This window comes from Podarcis filfolensis, assembly GCF_964270895.1.
Source record: "Podarcis filfolensis genome assembly, chromosome: 18".
Classification (NCBI taxonomy): Eukaryota; Metazoa; Chordata; class Lepidosauria; order Squamata; family Lacertidae; genus Podarcis; species Podarcis filfolensis.
The window spans coordinates 4,812,622-4,828,196 of record NC_139622.1 but is presented as its reverse complement, the minus strand read 5'-3'; the positions used below and the strand labels follow the sequence as shown (position 1 = coordinate 4,828,196).

The window sequence follows — 15,575 nt, the reverse complement described above, 5'->3', positions numbered from 1 at the left end:
TGGAAGTGGTTTATTGAACATTTACAAACAAACTGTAAACAGATAAGAACGTTGGTGGGGTTGTTGCAATAACCTGCAGTTTTATAAGAGTATATATTTAAAGTAGGTGAATAAATGAGCAAATTTAAGTTCATTTGGATATGCAGAAAATATTAAAAATAAATTTAAGGAACCGCAGAAAGAGGGGGAAGGAAGCCGAGTTTTGAAATGTTAAAACGATTGTAAAATTATTGAAATGTATAAAACTGAAAATCATAAATAATATATATATATATAAAAAAGAGAAAGAAGGGGTGTCAGAGGGGGATGTCAGAGAGAGAACAATGGTTGACTCAAAATTGCATCTTCTGCATGACTGTTATCATTGTACCCTCAGTTTTAAAATACAGTCGTACCTTGGAAGTCGAACGGAATCTGTTCCAGAAGTCCATTCGACTTCCAAAACGTTCAGAAACCAAAGCGCGGCTTCTGATTGGCTGCAGGAAGTGAAAAACTTCTGGGAAATGATATATAATGAGATGAAAAAAATGTTGAAATATACATTTATTAAAAAACCTGAATCATTTTTATCAGGCATTTAGGGGAGGATATAAATAGAAATGACTGTAAACTGTTTTTGTACGCAATGACGGCAGCAAGAATATTATTGGCACAAAATTGGAAGCAAGAAGAACTACCGACGAAAGAAGATTGGAGGATGAAACTGATGGACTACGCAAAATTAGATAAACTAACAGGAAGAATTCGAAACCGTCAGGACCAGAGATTCACGGAAGATTGGCGTAAATTTACGGACTATATGAAAAGTAATTGTGATGAACAGATTACATTTGTAGGTTTGCAGGAAGTTTTGTGAGGGGAATAATTTGTATTATTGCACTATTGAACAAAAAGGATAATATTAGTTATGATAATTAAAGGCAATATGAATTTAGGAAATGCAGAAGAAATTATAAATATGGAAGATCTACAGAGGCGCTGGTGGAAGTCCAAAAAGATTGTATAAGAGGTGAAATTTGGTGAAATGTTTGTTAAACAATAGGTTTTAAAATAAATAAAAATTATTATAAAAAGGAAAAAGAAAACTCCTTGGCGTTTTAACACTTACTTTCTCCTCCTCTCCCCGTCTCAGACGATTGAGTTTGACGAAGGTGCCGGCGCTGTCTTGAGGATCCAGCCCCTCCGCACCCCCCGGGACGAAAACATTTACGAATGCGTTGCTCAGAATTCCGTGGCCGAGATCACCGTCAACGCCAAACTGACTGTCCTGAGAGGTAAATTCCTGCGGCGGGGCAGATCTTTCATTGCTTGGTGTCTCGTCTGTCCAATATGCCAAGGCTGCTTATCTGGGATAAAGCTCTGCAGGGCAAGTTGAATGTGCGTTGGATTTGCCAGTAGAAAATTCCAGCCGACTGAGTTCTTTTAAGGCAAGGGCTGGTGCTGTGACTATTTTAATGCAATTGTCTGTATGCTTTTAACAGGTAGACTTAACTCTATCCATGTTTAATTGTTTTTTAATGATTTCCCCCTATGTCGCCAGCTGTTCTTATTTTTAGCTGAAAACTGCCTTAAGTCCATGTCAAATAATAATAATAATAATAATAATAATAATAATAATAATAATGGCAGCAGATAGTTCCTGCAGGAAGTTCTGCATCTCCTCCTTGTTTTCTCAGCAAGGGAACGCCTTGCACTTTCTCTTGCTCCCATAAAAAAAAGGTAAAGGTAAGGCGCTGTGGGTTAAACCACAGAGCCTAGGACTTGCCAATCAGAAGGTCGGTGGCTCGAATCCCCACGACGGGGTGAGCTCCCATTGCTCGGTCCCTGCTCCTGCCAACCTAGCAGTTCGAAAGCACGTCAAAGTGCAAGTAGATAAATAGGTACTGCTCCAGCAGGAAGGTAAACGGCGTTTCCGTGCGCTGCTCTGGTTCACCAGAAGCGGCTTAGTCCTGCTGGCCACAAGACCCAGAAGCTGTATGCCGGCTCCGTCAGCCAATAAAGTGAGATGAGCGCCACAACCCCAGAGTCATCCACGACTGGACCTAATGGTCAGGGGTCCCTTTACCTTTAAGGGACCCCTGACAGTTAAGTCCAGTCGCGGACGACTCTGGGGTTGCGACGCTCATCTCACTTTACAGGCCGAGGGAGCTGGCGTTTGTCCGTAGTTTTTCCGGGTCATGTGGCCAGCATGACTAAGCCACTTCTGGCGAAACCATAGCAGCGCACGGAAACGCTGTTTACTTTCCTGCCGGAGCGGTACCTATTTATCTACTTGCCCTGGCATGCTTTCGAACTGCTAGGTTGGCAGGAGCTGGGAACGAGCAACGGGAGCTCACCCCATCACGGGGATTCGAACCGCCAACCTTCTGATCGGCAAGCCCAAGAGGCTCAGTGGTTTAGAACACAGCGCCAACCCCTGTTCCCTGTTGCTCTCGTACGTTCAACCAACTGCCACTCTGCCTTGCAAAGGAGCAGGGGGCATTCCTGGAGCTCAGCGAGAGGCCCCCAAGTCCTTGTTCTGCGATGCCAACACGTTGTGCTGCCTAGCCGTCTGCCTCTCCCAGTGAGTGGCAAGGTGTCGCTTTGACGAGATTCTACGCTGTCGGGAGTTAAGCAGGGAGAAGTTTCCGTATCAGGCGAAGCACCGCTTTATCTTAACAGCGTCTCAAGGGGCTGGGATTGGAGGGCAACAGATATGTCTTCGCTGCGTTTCCAGTTGTTTGTGATGGTTTCTGGGAAAATGAAATATTACCCTTCTTGTTGTTAGGAGCTCAGGAAGCTCTTTTACTGCGATAGACCGTCTCCCCCGATATTGCTCTTAATTCTGACTGACAGCGTGTCTCTAGGGTATTGGGCCGAGAGAGAGATTCTCCCCCCCCCCCCGCCCTCCATCACTGAACATCTCATCATTTTAAACAGGACTGGATCTGGGGCCTTCTGCCGGCACGCCAGTTGCCCAGCCACTGAACTTCTCTTCCCCAAAACATGACATTTTATTATTATTTTTAAAAAATAAAACTTTAGTCTCCTTCCCCCTCTGCACAATTCATTATTCTAAGCTCCCTTCTTTAACACCAGCATCCGCTGAGGGCGCATAACTTTGCCACTCCTCTCTGTAAGTTGTTGCAGGATCGTTTGGTCAGAACTTCCTTCCATGGATTGTTTGCATGGACTGCCACGCTGAACTTGCCTTCTTCCAGTCAGCCCAGTGGCTGGATCTGTCCCTCGCATCTCTGCTGTTGGGCTCAGTCAATTCCGCCTGGTGCAGTGATGACGAGAGAGCAAGTTTGTATACCTTAGACCAGGGGTCAGCAAGCTTTTTCAGCAGGGGGCCGGTTCACTGTCCCTCAGACATTGTGGGGGGGCGGACTATGTTTTTTTTTGGGGGGGGGGGACGAATTCCTATGCCCCACAAAGAACCCAGAGATGCATTTTAAATAAAACCACACATTCTTCTCATGTAAAAAACACCAGGCAGGCCCCACAAATAACCAAGAGATGCATTTTAAATAAAAAGACACATTCTACTCATGTAAAAACACACTGATTCCTGGTCTGTCCGTGGGCCGAATTTAGATGGTGATTGGGCCATATCCGGCCCCCGGGCCTTAGTTTGCCTACCCGTGTCTAGACACTTTCAAAGTCGAAACTTTTTCAGAAGGTTCATACGAATGAAGCGGACCCTCTTCTTTCAAGTCAGAAAAAAAGTGCTTCAGCTGTCAGAAATTTCAAAAGCCTCATAAAAGGTAAAGGACCCCTGCACGTTTAAGTTCAGTCAAAGGCGACTATGGGGTTGCGGCGCTCATCTCGCTTTCAGGCTGAGGGAGCCGGCGTTTGTCCACAGACAGCTTTCTGAGTCATGTGGCCAGCAGGACTAAACTGCTTCTGGCGCAACGAGACACCGTAACGGAAACCAGAGCGCACGGAAACGCCGTTTACCTTCCCGCCGGAGTGGTACCTATTTATCTACTCGCACTTTGACTTGCTTTCGAACTGCTAGGTTGGCAGGAGCTGGGACCGAGCAACGGGAGCTCACCCCGTCGCAGGGATTCGAACCGCCGACCTTCTGATCAGCAAGCCCAAGAGGCTCAGTGGTTTAGACCACAGCGCCACCCGCATTCATTGGCGAATTGTTCCCCATGCTGCACCCCAAAGTGATTTGCTACTACGCTGCAAAATGTGTTCGTGTAGAGTGCGTCAGTCTGTTGAGAGCATCAGCCAGCCATTCCTTTTCCAAGATGTGCCATTCCATATGTTCTGCCGCTCAGTTTCCCATTTCTTTCCCCTCTGTGGGCAGTCAGTTCTGTGGCTACCTGGGAGTTGCTCAGTCCTTATGTGGCAGGTTTCGATTCCACGCACACTTAAGATGTTGCTGGTTTTCTGCAAATTTTGGAATCCCCTTGTTGTTTAGTCATTTAGTCGTGTCCGACTCTTCGTGACCCCACACCAGCCACTAATGTCTTCCACTGCCTCCCGCAGTTTGGTCAAACTCATGCTGGTAGCTTCGAGAACACTGTCCCACCATCTCGTCCTCTGTCGTCCCCTTCTCCTTGTGCCCTAAATCTTTCCCAACATCAGGGTCTTTCCCAGGGAGTCTTCTCTTCTCATGAGGTGGCCAAAGTCTTGGAGCCTCAGCTTCAGGATCTGTCCTTCCAGTGAGCACTCAGGGCTGATTTCCTTCAGAATGGAGAGGTTTGATCTTCTTGCAGTCCATGGGACTCTCAAGAGTCTCCTCCAGCACCATCATTCAAAAGCATCCATTCTTCGGCGATCAGCCTTCTTTATGGTCCAGCTCTCACTTCCATACATCACTACTGGGAAAACCATAACTTTAACTATACGGACCTTTGTTGGGAAGGTGATGTCTCTGCTTTTTAAGATGCTGTCTAGATTTGGAATCCCCTACACACACACACACACACACACACACACACAATAAAGCTTCGTCCCCGCAGATTTTCCCAGGTTCACTCCTCAGCAACTCTAGGTAGGGCTGAGAAAGACCCCTGTTTGAAATCTTGGAGAGCATCTGCCAGTCAGTGTAGACAATATTGGGCTAGGTGGACCAGAAGTCTGAAGCCGTATAAGGTAGCTCCCTATATTGATGTTTAAATAAGCCCTTTATTCAGAGTCACTGACTCTTTAAGGGATGGGCTGTAGCTCATATGTGGAGTGCAGAAGGCTCCAAGGTCAAGCATATTCCAGTAAGTCTGAGAGAAGACCCCTCTCAGAAATACTGCAGAGTACTAAACCTGAGGTACCACTGTATACAAAGCAAACAAACAATAAATGATAAGGGGAAGAAATGGGGAAACACCAATATTAATCACAACTTCCGTATTTCCTGAGCTAGCGTGGATGATCAACGTTGGGCATCTTGAGTCCAAGGAAATAAAATCATAGAATTGAGAAGGGACCAGAAATGTGCATGTTTTCCTCAGTAGCCCAAATCCGTAGGTTCCGAAACCACCACCACAAATGCATATTTCCCCCCCAAATATTTCCATCACTCGGCTGCCAGAATCCTGCCTGCAGCCGACATCAGCATCAAAAGTTCTTCAAACCAACGAGCTTTCATGCTGTCAGTCTGCATATTCGCTACAGAGAGCTCTGCTAACATCTGCGGGTCTGCAGTCAGGATGGCTGCGCCAGATGCAACCCTAGACTCTTATTTAAGGCTGCTCCCCACATTCCTGGGACACAGGTGGCGCTGTGGGTTAAACCACAGAGCCTAGGGCTTGCCGATCGGAAGGTCGGCGGTTCGAATCCCCACGACGGGGTGAGCTCCCGTTGCTCGGTCCCTGCTCCTGCCCACCTAGCAGTTCGAAAGCACGTCAAAGTGCAAATAGATAAATAGGTACCGCTCCGGCGGGAAGGTAAACGGCGTTTCCGTGCGCTGCTCTGGTTCGCCAGAAGCGGCTTAGTCCTGCTGGCCACATGACCCGGAAGCTGTACGCTGGCTCCCTCGGCCAATAAAGCGAGATGAGCGCCGCAACCCCAGAGTCGGCTGCGACTGGACCTAATGGTCAGGGGTCCCTTTACCTTTTTACCCACATTCCTAGGAGTGAGCAATGGCAAAAAACAACAACAACAAAAACGGGGAAAAGGCAGTCTCCCCCCCCCCCCCCAAAAAAAGACAACTGGGGAAAAGAACAAGGTAGCAAAACAAACAAGCACAAATAATGAACATTAAGTACTGGCGCGCTGATAGCGAATAAATCACATAGCGGGCACTGTTTTAAATGGATCCTTAGTGCCGTCGTGGGGGAGCCCTCTTTGGTGACAAATACAAATGTGCGGAAAGAGCGGGGGGGGGGGAATATATTACGCAAGGCTGGAATTGCCCCGCAACTGCAGCTGTTCAAGCTCTGGGCCTCTGCAAGCTCCGCAGCTGTCGCTCGTCTGGGGTGGGGACCCACGAAGCAGCCTGCCTTGTCTCCCCCTCCGTTGGGGGCTGGCAAACAGGCAAAAGTGTCAGCCGAGGAGGGACCCGGCTGACAAGGGGGGGTTGCCACCGAACAGCTGGCACGCTCATTACGCGGCCGACTAGTGCTTCCTGGTTGAAACACAGCCAACACCCCCTCGCTGGGCTCTCTAAGAGCTTCGTTAGGTGATGTGCTAATTGCTGCGGCTCTCTCCGGCTAGCAAAAAGAGGTGGCCACCCAGCCGGAAAACACTGATGGCCTTAAGCAGACGTTGTCTGCGTCCCCCCGCTGCCAGAACTGGAGAGTAGGGAGTAAGAATAAAATCTCAGCACACAACAAGGGTGGACTTAATAAAAGCCCTGCTGGTTCAGGCCAGTAGCCCATCAAGTCATAGAATTGTAGCGTTGGAAGGAACCCAGTGGTCATCTAGTCCAACCCCCTGCAATGCAGGAATTTCAGCTAGATTGTCCAGGACTGGTGGCCATCCAAGCTCTGCTTTAAATCCTCCAAGGAAGGAGAGTCCATCACCATCTGAGGGAAGTCTGTTCTACTGTCTACAGTGGTACCTTGGGTTACCCTCGTACCTACGGGACCGCCTCTCCCGGTATGCCCCACGGAGAGCCTCAGGGTCCATAAATAGCAACACCCTAGTGGTCCCAGGCCCTAAGGAAGTCAGATTAGCTTCAACCAGAGCCAGGGCCTTTTCAGCACTGGCCCCAACTTGGTGGAACGCTCTGTCTCATGAGACCAGGGCCCTGCAGGATCTGATTTCTTTCTGCAGGGCCTGTAAGACAGAGTTGTTCCGCCTGGCCTTTGGCTTGGAGCCAATTTGATTCCCTCCCTCCCTCTCTTTCTTTTTTCTTTTCCTTCTCCTCCTGCGATGAGGCTACATTTTAATATTTTAGTGTTCCATTATTTTAATGTTGTATTTTATTTTTGTTTTTAAGTTGTATTCATTCATCTTGTTTTTATTATTGCTTGTAAGCCGCTCTGAGCCCGGCCTTGGCTGGGGAGGGCGGGGTATAAATAAAAAAATATTATTATTATTATTATTATTATTATTACATACGCTTCAGGTTACAGACTCCGCTAACCCAGAAATATTACCTCGGGTTAAGAACTTTGCTTCAGGATGAGAACAGAAATCGCGCAGCGGCAGAGGGAGGCCCCATTAGCTAAAGTGGTGCTTCAGGTTAAGAACAGTTTCAGGTTAAGAACGGACCTCCGGAACGAATTAAGTACTTAACCCGAGGTACCACTGTATATTAAATCTTGAGCATTAAAATATAACCTAAAATTGTCATTTAAAACCTTAGTCATTTTGGTAGTACAGCTTGTTCCCTGAGTTTTATGGCAGTCGCACAGAATTTGGCCACCCTTAGGGTGATCTCAGCATCCTTGTCCTCTACCAGGAGTGATTATAATCTCCCGGGTTTCGTGATACAGAGGAAAGGCAAAACTAAGTCTGGACTTTAAGAAGGCCAGTTTCAAAAAGCTTAAGGAGCTTCTGGGTGTGACCCCATGGTCAGAAATACTCAGAGAAGCCAGGGAGAAGAGGCGGTGGAAGAAGATTGGAAGAAATTTAAAGACTACCTACAGAAATATTGCAAAATTAATGAATGTTAGAATGATGTTGGATAGAAATTAAGTGGTTTCCAGCTGTAATGCTTTAAGAATATGGAAAAATGAATTGATAATGGATGAAAATACTGAGTTATAAAATGTTAAGTTATAGAGATAAGATAAATGAAAGAGGGTAAGGATTTGCTGATTTTATTATTTAAATGGGAATAGAAGAAGGGGAGGTGTGAGGAAGTCAATGAAACAAGCAAATGAGTTTTAAGTTATGAAAAATAATTGTTTTTAATTTTTCTTGTTTTTTCTGTATTTTTTTTAATTATTTTTTTTAATTTTTATTTTTATTATTATGTGTTTCCGTATATTTGTTTTTGTAAAATCTTAATAAATATTTCTTAAAAAAAAAAAAGAAATACTCAGAGAAGGGAGTCCAAGAAGGATGGGAACTTCTAAAAGGAGAAATATTGAAGGCCCAAATGCAGACAATTCCAACAAGAAAGGAGAGTGGGAGGCATTTAAAGAAACCGGTGTGTCTGCATAAGGAGCTTACAGATGAGCTGAGAGTTAAGATGGGCATGTATAAGAAATGGAAGAAATGGGAACTCACAAAGGAGGAGTATACACAGGTAGCCAACTCTTGCAGGGGGCAAGTCAGGCTGGCTAAAGCTCAAAACGATCTCAGACTTGCAAGAGAGGTCAAAAATAATTTTAAAAAATGGTTTCTTTGGCTATGTCCGAATTAAGAGGAAGAACAAGCAAGCGGTAGGTCCTCTGCATGGGGAACATGGAGAAATGCTATTGGGTGACAGAGAAAAAGCTGGAAGTACTCAACACCGACTTTGCCTCTGTCTTCACCCAAAAGGAAAGGGATGCCCAACCTGGTGGTAACAAGATAAATGGTCATAGCTGTCAACCGTCCCTTATTTGGCGGGAAACTCCCTTATCCCAGCGCCGTTTCCCGCTGCTGTCCCTTATTGATGATGCCCCTTAAATTTCCCGGGTTTCAAAGGAAGCAGCTCCTCTCCCTCCCTCCCTGCCGGCCAGGGAGGAGGGAGGCTCCAACTGTGTTGCTTGGCTGGGTTGCTCACCCAATAAGGAGTCTAAGGACGACTGGGGGTGGAGCTTGCATGCCTTGTGCCGATCAAATCGGCTGCGTTGCCTGGGGACTCGCCTTTGCTCAGCGCTTCCCAGCGGAGAGGTGATGGTGGTTTTCCTTGCTGCATCCCCTTTGCCGGGTTGCTGCGCTGTGGGAACCACCGCTTGAGGCTTCATTTGGCTGCTGCGCTTGAGGCTTTCTGCCTTTGGCTCGGAGGGGCTCAGAAGTTGAACATACCTGTGCTTGGAAAATCCCTTATTTTGGCTGCTGATCCCTTATTTCCGAGGCTGCTGGTCCCTTATTTTCAAATCTGTAAGCTGACAGCTATGTAAATGGTGTAAGGAGAGAGCTGCAGCCCAAGATAGGAAAAGAGGTAGCAAGGGAACACCTAGCTATTTTAAGTGAATTCAAATCTCCGGGGCCTGGTGAGCTGCATCCAGGGGTACGAAAGGAGCTTGCGAGTGTAATTTCAGAGCCTTTGCCTATGATCTTTGAGAGTTATTGGAGAACAGGTGAGGTCCCTACAGACTGGAGGCAGGCAAAGGTTGTCCCCATCTTCAAAAATGGGAAAAAGGAAGACACAGGTAACTAGCAACCGGTGAGATTGACATTGATGCCAGGCAAGGTACCAGGGAACAGATAATTCAACAGTCAGTCTGTGAGCATTTAGGATTTAGTGATTTTCGTGGCTGGACAGGGATTCAAACCCTGGTCTCCTAGGCTGACACTCCCAACTGCTATGCCACACTGATTCTCTTTTTTTAAAAATCATTTTTATTGATTTTCCAGTAAAAACAGCCAATCAACATATCCACACCATAATCCAATTAAAAACAAGAAACTAAAATAATAAAAAAGACCAAATTGTAATTATTGATTTTTCGGGGCTCCTCATAGTCTGGACCTCTGAAGCATATCTCCAAATCTTCAGCCCTGCCTCTTCTCATTGTTTTCATATTTTCCACCTTCTGATCTTAACACTCCCACACTGATTTAACAGTGGCCAGCCAGGTGGCCCAATGGGAAACCTTAAAGCAGGACCAGAACACAGGATCCGTCCCCCCCTCCTGCAGTTTCCAGGAGCTGGCATTCGCAAGCATTTCTGCCTCCAACAGGGAAGGCAGAGCTTAGCTGTCATGGCTGGTGACCATTGAAAGTCTTCTCCTCCATGAATTTGCATCCTGGGAGCTTTGAGCCGCTGCGTGGGGGCAGCAGGAACCCCAAGCTTGGGGTGGCTGAGCAGGAATGTTGGGGGATGAGTGAGCTGCTGCAACGCCGGACGCCTCTAGACAACCTGTTAATTGAGCATATTTATCCTGATTTGTTGCCAGGCAGATTAGACATCAGTGGCTGGTTTAGTGAGCATGCATCGTTAATTTGTTTGCGTGGAGTTTAGAAGGTGGGTAGGCCGACTAAGGCCCGGGGGCCGGATCCGGCCCGATCGCCGCCTCATTCCGGCCCGCGGATGGTCCAGGAATCTGCGTGTTTTTACATGAGTAGAAAGTGTCCTTTTATTTAAAATGCACATCTGGGTTATTTGTGGGGCCTGCCTGGTGTTTTTACATGAGTAGAATGTGTCCTTTTATTTAAAACGCATCTCTGCATTATTTGTGGGGCATAGGAATTCGTTCATTTATTTTTTCAAAATATAGTCCGGCCCCTCACAAGGTCTGAGGGATAGTGGACCGGCCCCCTGCTGAAAAAGTTTGCTGACCCCTGGTTTAGAAGATGCTGCGTCAAAGCAAGGGTGACCAAGATGGTGAAGGGTCTGCAAACCAAGCCTTGTGAGGAGCGGTTGAAGGAGTTGGGGATGTTTAGCTTGGAAAAGTGGAGGCAGACAGGAGGATAGGATAGTCGTCTTCAAATATCTCAAGGGCTGTCCCATGGAAGAGGGAGCATGCTTGTATTCTCCTGCTCTGGAGGGTAGGATTCGAACCCATGGCTTCTTTTTACAAAAGAATGAGAATCCGACCGAACCTTCTGGTCACTGTTCACAGTGAAACAGACTCTCTCAGAAGGTGGTGGACTCTTGTTTCCTGGAAGTTTTTAAACAAATGTTGGTTGGCCACCCGTCAGGGATTCTTAAGCTGTGAATCCTGCATTACAGAGGGCTGGACTGTATGATGCTTTGGGATCCCTTAAGGTAAAGGTAAAGGGACCCCTGACCATTAGGTCCAGTCGTGGCCGACTCTGGGGTTGCGGCGCTCATCTCGCTTTATTGGCCAAGGGAGCCGGCGTACAGCTTCCGGGTCATGTGGCCAGCAGGACACTTTCTACTCATGTAAAAAGACGCGGATTCCTGGACCGTCCGCGGGCCAGAATGAGAAGGCAATTGGGCCGGATCCGGCCCCTGGGCCTTAGTTGGCCTACCCACCTTCTAAACTCCACGCAAACAAATTAACGATGCATGCTCACTAAACCAGCCACTGATGTCTAATCTGCCTGGCAACAAATCAGGATAAATATGCCTCAGCCCCAAAGGGGGGCACACCTAGCCCAGCATCCTCTTCTCCCAGTGGCCAACCAAGATGCCCCAGTGAGGAAGCCCACAAGCAACTCTCCCCTCCTGGAGTCTTCAGCAACTAGGATTCAGAAGCATCCTACCTGCCCGCAGACTGTCTCGCCAGAGTGGTGCATGCTCTAGTTATCTCTGGCGAACCAGAGCAGCGCACGGAAACACCGTTTACCTTTCCGCCGGAGTGGTACCTATTTATCTACTTGCACTTTGCACTACAGCAGACCAACACGGCCACCTACCTGTAACTCTCCCTAGAGAGTTTTGCACGATGCAGTGCAATACTTGCCGCCCTAGAAGAGAGGAGTTCATCCTGATCTGAAAGAAGAAAGAAAGCATAAAACTTATTCCTTGGAAGTTGGATGTCCATCACCCACAGATGCTTTCATTGAGATTCCTGCTTTGCAGGGGTTGGGCTGGATGACCCCCCCTGGGCCCCTCCCAACTCTGCAATCCTCTGAACCTATGAGCGAATCCCTTCACCACACATTTTCCTTGTCGCAGAAGTCCAGTTTTTTCAAGAAGCGAGTCTGGGGTGTAAGAGCTCCGGGGCTGCTTTAATTGCTCACCCCAGAGTTGCCAGTTTGCAATCGAATCGAGGGTCCAGAAAGTGTCACTAGATTCTTCTGTGCAGCCACACTCTCTCTCTCCCCCCCCCCTCCAATTCCTTTTCTCAGACAAAGTTATCCTTTTGACCTGTCTTTGGATTTCGGGCCACAAAGATCGACTTCTCCTTCCCCTTGTGCCGGACTCATTTGTAACTGCTGGGGAGAGTTAAAAGGACAACGACTGAATCTATTAACCTCTGCTTTTTCACAAAGAGCAGGCGAGCGAGTGTGGACAGCCTCCCTGACTCTTTGTGCCTCCCCAACCCCCTTCCCCCCCCTCCTCATGCTTTTCTTTCTTCCCTCTTCTCCCTACTCCAAACCTCCGCCGTCTCTACTACCTAGGGTAGCCCGCTCAACAAAGGTTTCCAACAGGAATACACTGGACGCTGCCTTAAATCAGGGCCGCTTATTATTTGTACAGTCATACCTCTGGTTACAGACACTTCAGGTTGCGTTTTTTCGGGTTACGGACCGCCGAAACCCGGAAGGACCGGAACGGGTTACTTCCGGGTTTCGGCAGTCGCGCATGCGCAAAAGTGCTAAATTGCGCTTTGCACATGCACAGACGCGCCGCTGCGGGTTGCGAATGTTGCAAGTTGCGAGCGTGCATCCTGCATGGATCACGTTTTCAACCCGAGCGTCCACTGTATTAAAGGTAAAGGATGAAGGGACCCCTGACCATTAGGTCCAGTCGTGGCCGACTCTGGGGTTGCGGCGCTCATCTCGCATTATTGGCCAAGGGAGTCAGCATACAGCTTCTGGGTCATGTGGCCAGCATGACTAAGCCACTTCTGGCGAACCAGAGCAGTGCACGGAAACGCCGTTTACCTTCCCGCCGGAGTGGTACCTATTTATCTACTTGCACTTTGACGTGCTTTCGAACTGCTAGGTTGGCAGGAGCAGGGACCGAGCAACGGGAGCTCACCCCGTCGCGGGGATTCGAACCGCCGACCTTCTGATCGGCAAGCCCTAGGCTCTGTGGTTTAACCCACAGCGCCACCCGCGTCCCACTGTATTATTATTGCATTTATTTCCCACCTGTTGCCCCAAGGAGCCCAAGGTGGCTTGTACCTGGTTCTCCCTTTTCTCATTTATCCCGGACAACAACCCTGAGAGGTAGCAACCGCTCTTCGCAGGGGAATCGGTCCATCCCCTTGATCATTTCCAGTTGGTGGAGCACGAGACTCTTAATCTCAGGGTTGTGGGTTGGATCCGCACACTGGGCAAAAGATTCTTACATTGCAACGGGTCGGGCTACTGGATGAGACCCTCATGGCCCCTTCCGACTTTACAACTCTATGAGTCTGGTTTCCCTTTCCTGAACCTTTTCCCAACTCCATGATACCCTTTTTGGACCAAGGCGACCAGAACCCTTCACGGTATTCCAAGCGCGGCTGCCCCCAGATTTGCTTAGCAGCGCTATGATATCGGCAGTTTTATTTTCAATGATCCTTAGCGTGGGATCGTCCTTTTCCGTTTGTTTCTCAATGCGCCCTATTAAAAGAGCTGCAATGCAGCAGCTTTCGGCAACCCTTGGAGACCTTTGCACTTTCACTTAACAAGCGGCTGATTCCAGCAAGGAGAGTCGGGGACGGACGGGCGGACAACAAGGGGTGCACAGCAAGGGGGAGAACCCTCTGGGAAAGGCTGCTGCGAACAGAGAAGACCAAGCCCTGCAGATGTGGCCGTGTAGGGGTGACATCATCCCAAGGAGAGGCGGCTGACGTCTGCGTTGTACCTGTTCCAAGACAAACGTAGACCCCCAAAAGGCCTGACCTGAAAGCAGCCCCCTCACTTTGCCAAGGCACAATGTGTGCTTTCAACTGAAGTTTGGTGACAGCGGGGAATGCAGTGTTGCACAAGTCTTTGCATGCACCAAATAAGAATGGATCAGGCCAGAGGGGGTCCATCTTTTCCAACATCCTGTTCTCGCAGGGGCTAACCAGGCGATCCGAGCACAAGAGCATGGGTAGGCAAACTAAGGCCCGGGGGCCGGATCTGTCCCAATTGCCTTCTAAATCTGGCCTGCAGGCGGTCCAGGAATCAGTGTGGTTTTACACAAGTAGAATGTGTCCTTTTATTTAAAATACATCTCTGGGTTATTTGTGGAGCATAGAAATCCGTTCATTATTATTTTTTCCAAAGTGTGGTCCGGCCCCCACACAAGGCCTGAGGGACAGTGGACCGGCCCCCTGCTGAAAAAGTTTGCTGACTCCTGCACAAGAGCAATTCTTTCCGCCTGCAGGCAACTGGTATTCTGGAGCATCACAGCCCCCAACAGTGGAGCCTTATTCTCCCCCATGCAATTGTCTAACCCCCTTTCAAAGCCATGCAAGTTAGAGCCCACCGCTGCTCTCTTTGCAGTTCAGCCCTGCGTTGCGTGAAGGAGTTCAAGGCACAGGCTTCCCCTGTTGGAGGCTAGTTCCGGGTCACCCACACCGCCTGTTCGGCCACCAACGCTGCCTCTGAACTTGTCGAAAACCATCCCCATCCATCTCTGTTGTTATTGTTGTTTAGTTGTGCCCGACTCTTTGTGACCCCCTGGACCAGAGCACGCCAGGCCCTCCTGTCTTCCACTGCCTCCCGCAGCTTGGTCAAACTCATGCTGGTAGCTTCGAGAACACTGTCCCACCATCTCGTCCTCTGTCATCCCCTTCTCCTTGTGCCCTCCATCTTTCCCAACATCAGGGTCTTTTCCAGGGAGTCTTCTCTTCTCATGAGGTGGCCAAAGTCTTGGAGCCTCAGCTTCAGGATCTGTCCTTCCAGTGAGCACTCAGGGCTGATTTCCTTCAGAATGGAGAGGTTTGATCTTCTTGCAGTCCATGGGACTCTCCAGAGTCTCCTCTAGCACCAGAATTCAAAAGCATCCATTCTTCGGCCATCAGCCTTCTTTATGGTCCAGCTCTCACTTCCGTACATCACTACTGGGAAAACCATGGCTTTAAATATACGGACCTTTGTTGGCATTTGTTGACCTTTGTTGTTTCTTCATGGATCACTGCCTTGCCGTGGCGAAGGGGCTTGAATAACTCAGAGAAGCTATGAGCCATGCCGTGCAGGGCCACCCAAGATGGACAGGTCATAGTGGAGAGTTTTGACCAAACGTGATCCACCTGGAGCAGGAACCGGCAAGCCACTCCAGTATCCCTGCCAAGAAAACTCCATGGACAAAAGCAACAGGCATCCATCTCTGAGGAGGCACTAACACCTCCTCCTTCAACGCCTTTGCTTGCGTGGTGTCTGCCTGTGTGCCTTTGGCTCCTTCATCGCCCCAATCTGATCATCAAAGGTTTGGGCAGGAACTACGCCCTGAGCTTGAGTTCGCCAGCGAGCAGGCGCCAAGAGCTTTGCCC

The 15,575-nt window shown here is 48.6% G+C and overlaps 1 protein-coding gene across 14 annotated transcripts in view; it reads left to right on the top strand.

The window, feature by feature from the left end:
• PTPRS (protein tyrosine phosphatase receptor type S) overlaps nt 1–15,575 on the top strand; it is a 308,002-nt gene that overhangs the window by 150,687 nt on the left and 141,740 nt on the right. For all 14 annotated transcript variants that reach the window (XM_083594329.1, XM_083594333.1, XM_083594331.1 and 11 more), the window contains one exon: nt 1,133–1,274. In XM_083594329.1, coding sequence (XP_083450455.1) covers nt 1,133–1,274 — 142 coding nt within the window. The remainder of the gene's footprint in view (nt 1–1,132; nt 1,275–15,575) is intronic.